The 11747-nt window shown below is 36.0% G+C and overlaps 1 protein-coding gene across 1 annotated transcript; it reads left to right on the forward strand.

The window, feature by feature from the left end:
• The first annotated feature begins 807 nt into the window (after positions 1 to 807).
• Positions 808 to 11433, forward strand: plpbp (pyridoxal phosphate binding protein). The gene is made up of 8 exons (XM_073823194.1): positions 808 to 925; positions 2482 to 2589; positions 2679 to 2714; positions 2792 to 2867; positions 3090 to 3230; positions 8146 to 8288; positions 10039 to 10137; positions 10253 to 11433. The coding sequence occupies exons 1-8, from the start codon at positions 836 to 838 to the stop codon at positions 10406 to 10408; spliced, it is 849 nt and encodes a 282-aa protein (XP_073679295.1). The 5' UTR covers positions 808 to 835; the 3' UTR covers positions 10409 to 11433.
• Positions 11434 to 11747: the final 314 nt, after the last annotated feature.

The raw sequence follows: 11747 nt of genomic DNA on the forward strand, positions 1-11747 counted from the left end.
TCATGTTTTGGGCTGTACTAATGGAAAAATCTTTGAGTGATATAGACTGACAAAAGTAACAAATGAAGGAGAAGAGTGCAAAAACAGTTTGAGGAACAATAGGCGTTTGTGGTTGGCCAAACTGACCCAGGATTTCCGAGGCAAAAATCTTGACAACGTTTATGTTTGTTCTTATTTCCAGTCAGGTAGGTGAAATATTAGGCTAATATCTTAATACTGCTTGTATTGTATTGAGTTTGTTAAAATATTGTGCCCTTTCCTGCTTGCTTCTTTGTATGATTTAGCAGTTTCCACACGTTTTATCTGTGGTTTAGACAGCATAAATTAGCAGAACAATGCATTCAGTAGTACGTTAACCGCAATCCATGCTGATGTTTACATCCGAGTATCGCTAATATGGCCACGCATCCGACCGGGTAACTGACCAAATTATGGCGTAAGTGCAAACTCTCGAAAAGGTAAATGTAAAGTATTTTCCTTCTAATCAAGTTATTCCTTGTCAAATCTAGCATTAATATTTTTTGTGTTGCCCATCAGGACAGGATATTACGAAATGATAGAAATTTCAGTTTCATTATTTAAGTTGAATAAAAATGTTGGTCCGACAAAATAAAATAGTTTGCAAAAACTAGAAAAATACGTTATTTTATTGCTTTTTAAATGCTGTTAGTATACATTACTTTTCAATACTGTGTCTTGTGATGGCATTTCATTGACCAAGCATCGGTAAGACGCAATCAATCTTCGTTGAATGGGGCGAGACTTTTATTTTGTCGGAAAGTTGACCGGATTTGTCCGTGACGTCACGCGGCTAGTGTATGTGCGCGCAGAGGCTATGTGGAGAGTAGTGATGTCGGAGGAGGTTGGGAAGAAAGTGCAGGCGGTGGTGGACCGGGTGAATCAAGCGGTTTCCCGGCGCCCGAAGGTCAGTTTTTAATCGCTTTATTTTTGAGTAAGACCCGAAACAACAATATGCTTTTGAAGCGCTCTAAAAAACAAAACTATCCACTCTTGCTCACCGTGTTGTTATTGCAGGGTTATGTAATCTGTTCAACCTTTACACACACGAGCTCCATATAGTAACAAGGAATGAGTGACAGCTGGTTAATAATAACCAACATGTATTCGTAAAAGTGTTGTAAGGTATTCAGAACGACGGTGTTCAATTTGTATAGCATGTAACTTCTACTCAAGGAGAAGGACGTTGTGTGAATGAATGCATGTTGCATGAAATATCTGATTCTCAGCAGTCACGCTCCAGCAAATGAAATCTGCACGACACGCGTTAATTACATGCGCTTTAAACTCTATGACATTATATTAAGTCTTTAAATTGTACGTTTCACTGTGCACACAAAGAAACAAATACATGTTGGTACATGTGGATTTTAAGTTGGATGGTGGTTGATGGTTAGAGTAAATCACACGAAGAACAATTGTGAAAGTTCGTTTAGTTTCAAATTGATTCAGTTGAAGTATTTAACATAAATGCAAAGTGTACTTTGCTGTTATATGGTTAAAGCAAAATGGCCCTCAGAATATATTCTAGTGGGGCATATATTGTAAAAACAATTTTTATTTTCAATGCTGCTCTTAAAGGGGTAGTTCACCCAAAAATGAAAACTACCTCTTGATTTACTCACCCTCAAGCCATCCTAGGTATATATGACTTTCTTCTTTCAGACGAATACAATCTGAGCTATGTTAAGAATGTCCTAGCTCTTTCAAGCATTGTAATAGCAGTGAATGGGTGTTTTGAAGATTTTGAAGTCCAATAAAGTGCATCCATCCATCATAAAAAGTACTCTACACAGCTCAGAGGGATTAATAAAAACGTTTTGAAGCGAAACGAATCTCTATCTTCCGTTAACTGTCATACGCGCATTCACGAGAGAGTGGCTTACCAGTGGATGATGTAGGCGTAGCGTAAGCTCCAGTGAGAATATGCTAGTCTTGTGAGAACCAAGTTTTGTTTACAGCAAAGGAAAACCAGTCTCCTCTTGGCTTATAGCGAAATCTTCCAACATTTTTCTTTACAAACCCTCATTTTGTACTTCTAATTCGTAACTGGTGTTTCTCCGCATTCGCCACTTCCATGTTCGCCAGCATCCTACGTCATCTGCTGGAATGCTTTAAAGTTTATAAAGTTTTAAGTATTGATATTTTTCTTACACAAATGCATCGATTCTCATCAGAAGGCCTTTATTAACTCTCCGGAGCTGTGTGGAGTGCTTTTTATTAGGGATGGATGCACTTTGTTAGACTAAAAATCTCAACACCCATTCGCTGCTATTATAAAGCTTGAAAGAACCAGGATATTTTTTAATACAACTCAGGTTGTACCCGTCTGAAAAAAAAAAGTCTCACTCCCAGGATGGCTTGAGGGTGAGTATATTATGAGTTAATTTAAATCTTTGGGTGAACTATCCCTTTAAACACTCTACTATAAGCAAGTGACAGCATTTTGCTTTTCTCTTCCAGACGTTACCATGTATAGCCCCTCGCCTGGTTGCGGTTAGTAAGACTAAACCGCCAGAGATGGTGGTGGAGGCTTATAAACATGGACAACGAAACTTTGGAGAGAATTATGTGAGTTAATAATCAAGTATGCATGTTTTGTAGCTTGGTCACGTTTTTCATATTAAATATCCTGTATTAATTATTCCCTTTTTCCACAGGTAAATGAACTTGTTGAGAAAGCTTCCAATCCTGTGGTATGTAGACAAATTCTATTGTATTGGTTTAGTTGGTTTTGATCAAATATATTAATCTATGTAAAACGTATTTGTAGGTTGTGTCATCCTGTCCTGAAATAAAATGGCATTTCATCGGTCATCTGCAAAAGAATAATGTCAACAAACTCCTGGGTGAGCAAAGCAATTTTACATTTAGCTTGAATTAAATATACTACCATCACTCACAGCCTAGATTTAAAGTAACTATCTAGTGATGTCAGACATTAATAGGTTTAGGTTCTTTCTTTCTTTTTTTTCTTCTTCTTCCTGATTGACTCACTGACCGAGTCCCTGACTCACTAACTGGCTCACTGAATGAATGAATTAATCCATGTTCATTGAATTCAATCACAGGTGTCCCAAACCTGTATATGATAGAGACGATCGACTCTGTGAAACTGGCTGAAAAAGTTAACAGCTCATGGCAAAAAATGAGAGCTGCCAACACACAGCAGTTAAAGATTATGGTTCAGATCAACACCAGTGGAGAGGACAGTGAGTGTTCTTTTTATATTATGGTATATAATTGTGTATCTCTTACATTTTACTTTTAATATTTAATTATAAAATGAACTGTAAAAATCCACATACAGATTATTGCTGTTTTATAAGAATTAAAGTCAAGAATTTTGTGTAATTTAGAGTGTCAAATCTTAAAAAAAAAAAAAGATCTTTTGTTATTGCTCAAGCCAGTTTTCCATTGTTTTTTTTTTTTTACATTTTTACATATATACTGAGACACTAGTCGATAGAACTGTACAACCGAAATATCCTTAAAGAAATAGTTCACCCAAATAAGACAATTCTGTCTTTGATTACTCACCCTCATGTCGTTTCAAACCCATAAGACCTTTGTTTATCTTCGTAACACAAATTTAGATATTTTTGATAAAATCTGAGAGCTTTCTGACCCTTCATAGACAGCAACGCAACTAACACGTTCAGGGTCCGGAAAGGTAGTAAGGACATTGTTAAAATAGTCCATGTGACAACCGTAACGTTGTTAAGCTATGAGAATACATTTTGTGCACAAAGAAAACAAAAATAATGATTTTATTTAACAGTTTCTTCTCTTCCATGTCAGTCTTTGATGCATGTTCACAAGAGTACCATCGGTTGTAAAACCCTGATACACTGTGCCTTGTTTGCAAGCAGAGAAATGCACAAGCGTCGTGTCGTGCTACAACTGATGTCACATGGACTATTTTAATGACGTCCTTACCACCTTTTTTGGCCTTGAACATGTCCTACCTTATCTCATGACTAAAATATACCTGTGCGAACTTTTTCGCAAGACGTGAAATACGTACCATAAGTACGTATCACTGCAGTTTCCAACAGAAGTGAACACTAGAGGAGGTAAAACAGTGAGCACTTGTAATCGTTTTTGTACACAGTTATGATTACAGCTTTATATGTTTCGCTTTCCAGACGTAACAAGCTTGTTCGGTATCTCAGCCGGCAAGGAATTTGCCTTAGGATGTGGAATCCTTGGGCGAATTCTTTGGAAAAAATAACTCACAGTTAGGGCTGGGCCGATAAACGATATCATATCGAATCGCGATAATAAATTTTTTTTGCTCGATATGGATTAATCTAAGAGCCAATCATACAGCAGAAATATGCGACAACAGCCAATCAGCGTGCAGCGTGCAGCGTGCGCATGCACGTCAAAGTACAAAGTTCATTTCCTACCGCACTTTGCAAAGCAAACTTAACACCAGGACGACAAAAAAAAAAAAAAGAGTGGAAGCAGCGACGAAAGTGAATCTAACCTCGAGTTATTATCCAAAGATGTTGAAATTGTCGACAAAAAAGGTAGCACGAATTCCGTTATATGGAAGTGGTTTGGCTATCTAAAAAGTGTCTCTCAGCCCAGCTGAGAGTTTCGCACGATTGTTAAAACTGAAACCGAAAGCAAAACGCGCACGCGCATTCAAAATCAATTTTAATATCCCACGTTTAGAGAGTGACTCCCCAATGCACGCAAATTAGGCTACATGACATATCTAGGCTGTTATTAGTATGTAGGCTATATAGGTTGTGTAGTTGCCTATAGCTCTGTATCATGCTTGAAATATTCGGTCTCTATTTGCACTTTGAATATTTAGAGAGTAGCCTACTTTGATTATGGCTGAATTGTCTGCACTTAATACGATTAAGAAAGAACTGTGTCGTTATTTTTTTGTTATTTATACTGTAGATTGTTTCAAAATGCAGTGTTTGCCTCTAATTTAAATAGCTGGACCTCTAATAGAGAATATAAACATCTTGTTCATGTACTCATATTTTCATTAATTCTTGTCCCTTGCTTAAGGCGTAAAATAAATATTTAAAAAAATGAAACGGCATCTTTTTGAAGTTAGGAACACCAGTGCTACCAAGTAAAAAAGTTAATTTTGAGCCCTGCTACCACCAACCTACGGTCCAGCCGCACATCCGAGCCATATTTAAAAAAAGTCTATTTTTGTTTACATTTTGCACATTTGTCACTAATGATACCTCTTAAAGCCAGACACTGAGTACGTTTACATGGACAACAATATTCCGATTTTAACGCGATTAAGACAATACTCTGATTAAGAAGCAACCATGTGAACTGGTATTTTTGATTAATTTAATCCGACTAAAGTCATAATCGGAGTAAACACAAATCGAATTAAGACAGGTGGAGTATTCCTATTTTAGTCGCATTATGGAAGACATGTACACACCTTAATCACACTATTCCCCTTGTGTAGGACTTTTCGCCACATTTTGCGACACAGGATACACACTAATGCTGCATTCCAGGCAGATTTCTGAGCTCGTGAATCATGTCTTCAAACCACGACTCAGGGCTTTGTAGCGTTCCAGGCAAGTCACGCCAAGCATTTATTATTTTTATATTATTAATAATTTGATTGCAACGTTATATTGTCCTAAACTCTATTTTTCCACCGTGTGCCACTTGCATAAACACCGCACCCATAGAGGCTTTATTGTTTCGCGGGCTATGTCACGTCAGAACTCGGTACGTCAATCTAGTACGAGTTCGCGGGTGGGAACCTTTCCAGTGCACTTTCACGGGTAGAAGTTTGGAAAAACACGGGTTGCCTGGAACGCGGCATAAAGCTCTCAGTTGGTCGCACATGCATGCTTTGGTTTCATTTTTTTTTTTTTTTTTTTTTTTTTGCCACAACATGGGATTAATCAATGCTCATTGCTGATAAATAGTTTGTCTGTTATCATAATTTATAGTTTTATGGAAATGTAGTTAACATTCAGCCCGTTCTTTTTCATTAGTATTATTTGTGATTTTAATTTTGTGAACGGGATTTCCACTATTGGAATGTCTTAGGATGCTTTTCACTTTTACTTTCGAATTCATGATCTTGGTTTTGCTTACATGTATAGGCTACACCTATCAATTTTAAGATTAAAATAAATTCTTAAAAGATGGATTTGTTATTTTTAATTAAACAGCATCTATTAACAAAAACTAATAAGACGAGGCATGGACTCCATCACATGCTGTGTTATATGCCGACTAAACAATTTATTACAGGGCACGCAAACACTGAGCAATCAAATTAATTAATAAAAAAATAAATAAAAGAAAGCCTCCAAAGTGTAATGTGAGGTAAACGGCAAAGATAACAGGGTTTTCAAAATGAAAACAAACAAAAAAAGTTAAACTAAACTGGCTTTCGGTGACTGTGCTTGAGTGTGTTTTTTTTTCCTAAAAACTGACTGGCTCTGAAATGCTCGCTGTATGGAGCAGACGCTTTGGACCAGCACAGCATGCACTCGCACAAATGCGACCACGGCAAATTTTAACTCACACGTTCTAAAATATTTGTTGCAAATGTCCAGCCACTTCAAGCTTTTGTAAAATTAAAACCGAAACATCCAAAAGTCTATGGAAGATGAACTGATAGCATCGCGTGTGGACCTAATGATGTGTGTCATTAATCGATCTATGCACTGTAACATGTAAAAAGGAACATGAAAAGAATATTCTAAAAGCAACTCATGTAAACAGCTTAATCATATTATTGTCTTATTCAGAATAAGGTCATTAATTAGATTACTGGTGTCCATGTAAACGTAGTCACTGTTGACAGACTAGTCTTCCTGGCAAAAAATAAATAAATAAGATAATAATGTGAAAGTTTTACAAATTGTGTTCACTAACTAGAAGTTGCATAATTTTATGTTTTGCACATTTGATGTACCTCTTAAAGCCAGACACTGTGGTCTAATTGTGTTACAAATGATGTTTTTAAAATAATTTTATGTTTACATTTTGTACATTTACTCTCATTTACCACACTCTGTCACAACTTTTATTTTTTAATTTATTTTAGTAAGTTGTTTTAATTTTTAAGGCCAAATCTGTAATCTGTTTTTGTTAATAAACTATACTTTAAAATGTAATTTAATAAACCCTTTAATTTTTGTGGCTTCAGTCATTGTTGGGATACTATTTTAAAGCTGGCAACATCAACAGCTTATATCGAAATATATATCGTTATCGTTCAATATGGGAAAAAATTATCGAGATTATATTTTTTGCCATATCGCCCAGCCCTACTCACAATGAATGAGCTGAAAGATGAGAAATCAAGCTAAAAAACAAGCTAAAACGGCATGCTTGTGATTGTGTTTTTACGTCACATTCTCCTTTGTTCATACTGTTAAATAGGTTTAGGTGGAGTGCAGATCCTATGTTGTTTTAAAACGTCACGGAGCATTAGAGTTATAGTCCCACTCAAGTCAGAACTGCGGTAACACCTAAAAAACCAACGTCACATAAAACGTTCCATATATACGTTCATCTGTTCAGGGGGTAAAACTGGAACACTCTTTTAGTGCCACATTAGTGGACATTTCACATCAAATATGTCATGAAACATACATGGCAGTACGTATTTTATGTCTTGCGAAAAAGTTCCCACAGGTATGTTTTCGTCAGTTACATTGGTGTCTATGCAGGATCAGAAAGCTGTTGGATCTTAATTTGTGTTCCCGACAATGAACAAAGGTCTTAGAGGTTTGGAACGACATGAGAATAAGTAATTAATGACAGAATTTTCTTTTTTGGGTGAACAATCCCTTTAATGCACTACAGCTGGATCTTTGTTTGTACTATGTTATAAAATAACTTTTGCTTTGTTTGTTTATTAGATACTTGTAAAATGTATGGTTACACAGTGAGGAGCATCGTAGCGGGATGCAGATGTGTTATGCAGTTTTATTGAAAAGCCTACATCAATGGTTCAGATGTTGTTTGATTCAATTTTGGACGGCATATGAATGTCACAGTGGGCACATGTCTAACAAAAACATTTAAGCGTTACAAAATATTTTCTCTGACTGTTTTCCTGAAACCTCAGCATGATCATCCCTCTTGGATGTGTTTCATCAGGTAAACATGGCCTGCCACCTGATGAGACTGTAAACATGGTAAAACACATCGTATCTCAGTGTACAGCTCTTGACTTCGCCGGGCTCATGACGATCGGCCGTTATGGTTACGACCTCAGCGAAGGCCCCAACCCCGACTTCCAGGTGCGTCAGATCAGCTGACTTTGCATATTTGAAGACTCTTATATATTTAAGGATAATTGCAGTATTTGTGGTCAGTAAAATTTATTTTTTAGTTTGTTTCTGAAAGAAGTATTTTATGCTCAAGGATGCATTTGTATGATCAAAAATATTTATTTATGTAATGGTAAAGTTGAATTTTCGGCATAATTACTCCAGTCTTCAGTGTCACATGATCCTTCAGAAATCATTCTAATATGCTGATTTGTTGTTTAAGAAACATTTCTGGGTTTTATCAATGTTGAAAACAGTTTCGCTGCGTAATAATGTTTTAGAAACTGTTATACAAGCTATCGACATGCTCAAAGAATTTTACAATATACATTTACATCAGTTTCAGTTTATTTATAAAGCACTATTCCAACAACGAGAAGTTGCACCAAAGTGCTGTACAAGCATTTCTAAAATAAAATAAAAAAACACACAATAGAACAAAACCACAATAAGACTCACATAATAAAACATAGATGAACAAGAGCTCACCCATCTTCACTTGGAGAGGACATACGAAGTAAGTGAATTTTTAAAAGGCTTTTAAAAGAGCCTAAAGTAGGAGCAGACCTAATATAAAGTTGGTAGCATATTCTAGAACTTAGGTCCTTTGCAGTAGTTGCCCCTATCAACCGTTGCTTGTGTTTTGTTCACGGTACAGACGGCAAAATCTCTTTCTCTGCAGACCTTAAAGATCTAGAGGGCTTATGGACCATTTCTGAAATTATTTAACATATACATATATAGTTGCTATCAAAATTATTGAATCCCCCAGAGACTGCAGTACTTTACAAATACAAGCTTTTCTAAAGATCCAGGACTTTATAAAAAATTGCATGTACAACAGTTTACTGGTATATTAAAACTGATAATATCAATAATAATAATCAAACTGGTAAAATTTTTATGGAGTGATGAATTTTTGGACCTATGGATCAGCGACATATCTGGTGCAAAAAAAAACAAAGCTATAAGCAGAAAAACACCATCTCCATGGTCAAATTGAGAGGTGGTCCTGTCATGGGGTTGTTTTTTTTACTGTAGCAAAAAGTGGAAAACATGATCATATGAAGGACATCATGGATTTTTTTTTTTTAAGTATTAGACCGTTTTGTCAAGAATTGTGATGTTTTTGGTGCAAAGAATGAAGCTGATGATCAATAAACTTTCCTGCTGGACAGCCATCTCAAATTATACATCCAAGTCTACTTATGCTTGGTTCAGGGATCAGTCATAGAATGTTCTTGTTGGCTTGTTCAGTCTCCAGATGTAATTCTCATTGAAAATATTAGGTTAAATTTGAAGAAAGCAGTGGCAAAGTCAAAACCAAAGATTAACATTGATTTGAAAGCTTTTTTTAGGCAAGGAGATTGCAGTAGAGAGGTGACAGAAGCTTCTAATCTAAGCACTTCCAAGCAGCGTTTATTGGTGGTTTTAAAGAATACAAGATTCTGCACCAATTTGACTTTGGGGGTTGAATAATTTTGAACATGAACGTTTAGAGCCAATTAGATTTTTTTTTTCATTAATAATCAACTTGCGTTCTCAGAATTACTCAAATGTCTGTTAATAAACTTTTTCCAATAGTGTACTGATGCCTTTGTTTTTACAAAATCTTGTTCTCTGCAGCAAAATGTCTTGCAGGTCAAGGGGGTTGAATAATTCCGATTGCAACTGTAACATGCAGAATGAAAGTAGCTAAATTACTGTATGTTCTCTCTAGATGCTGTTGAAACGTCGAGAGGAAGTTTGTGAAAGTCTGAAAATCCCAGTAGATCAGGTTGAGCTCAGTATGGGCATGTCTACAGACTTTGAACATGCGGTAAGTGTTGCTTCCTTTAAAAATAATCTTAAACTCTACTTGATATCCATGTTGTTAATATAGCAAAGCTGATTCTGTTCAATTTATTTTCTATCCGTATGGTTTCTCCAATTAGATTGAAGTTGGCTCCACCAACATACGTGTCGGCAGTACTATTTTCGGCACCCGAGAATACCCTAACACCCCGAGCCCAAGTCCAGAAAGAAAGCCAAAGGTTGTATGTGAGGAAGCAGCCAGAAAAATGGACCGGCTCACCGTCACAGAGCAATGAATGATGGGGAAAAAAGGTTATTGAACTAAATGTGGGACCTCTTGGGCTTCTTCCCAATGACTGGACTCACCATTCACCAGTCAAGGGCCTTTAATATGTCTTAACTAATGCTGCTGACCTGGTCTTCTGTGGCGAATGAACTAGAAAGGAGTGTCATTTAATAACTGGAATACTAAATTTACTTCCTGAAGGTGTTTTTATTGGGGAAAGATCTCCAGAAGTGTCCTCCAGCCCTTTGTAAAATACTTACGCTTGGTTTTGCGATTATTTTTAACAGATAACAGGGTCAGCACATGCTCAGTTTCGTTGTGCCAATCGTAGATGTGAGGTATAATTTGTCATTTCCATTAGATGTTAGTAACCCATTTTAACATCTAATTCAAACAATAGGCTGTATTATTTTTGTTCTTAGAAGTGTGTAGGTATATTTTATAGTGTGTCGCTGTATTGTTTTGTTCGAAGTCATAAATGTAAATGATATAAATAGCACATTTATAGTATTGCTTCAGTATCCACTTGTTGCTGTGAAAGCTGTGTCAGTGAGATGTGTCGGGACTGACGTGTGTGTGGTGTTGTCATGTAATTCATGTAGTATTTCATGTCACCCTAAACACTGGTGTTGAGTTTAGCACGGAGCTACAGCCACACTGGTTTCAGTACAGAATATAGAAATGAAGATGCAATGAAATTAGTACAGAGATGAGCGGTTTTATGGCGTTTTGGAGAAGCTGAGGGTCTGAGGCCTTTTACTATGCAAGAGAGAGATTGTCCTGATTCTTAGAAGCTTGTTTGGAGGCAGTCGCATAATATTTTTGTTTTTAAATTTGGATTAATACAGTATTGTGTCTAACTAATGGTTTTACAGTTTGTGGTTCGTTGTGAAAAGTCAAAACAGAAATTAACATACTTTTTTTTTTTTTTTTCAATCAGCGTGTCAAATAACACTGTATCTTGACAATAGATAGTTGTACATAAATATTAAATTGATTTAGGTGAGTTGAGCAATAAAACAATAGAAAACAAAATGGTTTGTGTGGCATGTATAAATGCGGTGGTCAGCTTTAGTATTTAGCATTTTCTTATAATAATATATAATGATACTATATATAAAATGATTGGCAAGATTTTGTTTCTGAGGTAAATCTCTTATGCTTACCAAGGCTGCATTTATTTGATCAAATTGTGTAATATTACAATTCTAAAATAAGTCTTTTATATTTTAATACATTTCAAAATGTTAGTTATTTCTCAGAACTCATTCTAATATGCTGGTTTGGTGCTCAAGAAACATTTCTCATTATCAGTGTTGAAAATAGTTGTGCTGCTTGTGCAGGATTTT

Source organism: Garra rufa, chromosome 18, assembly GCF_049309525.1.
Source record: "Garra rufa chromosome 18, GarRuf1.0, whole genome shotgun sequence".
Lineage (NCBI taxonomy): Eukaryota > Metazoa > Chordata > Actinopteri > Cypriniformes > Cyprinidae > Garra > Garra rufa.

What these genes read in the sequence shown, in the direction of transcription:
- plpbp (XM_073823194.1), top strand. Translation starts at nt 836, where the DNA reads ATGTGGAGAGTAGTGATGTCGGAGGAGGTTGGGAAGAAAGTGCAGGCG. An exon ending in CAACACCAGTGGAGAGGACA is followed by an intron (nt 3,231 to 8,145) that starts GTGAGTGTTCTT and finishes GTGTTTCATCAG; the next exon opens with GTAAACATGGCCTGCCACCT. An exon ending in CTACAGACTTTGAACATGCG is followed by an intron (nt 10,138 to 10,252) that starts GTAAGTGTTGCT and finishes TTCTCCAATTAG; the next exon opens with ATTGAAGTTGGCTCCACCAA.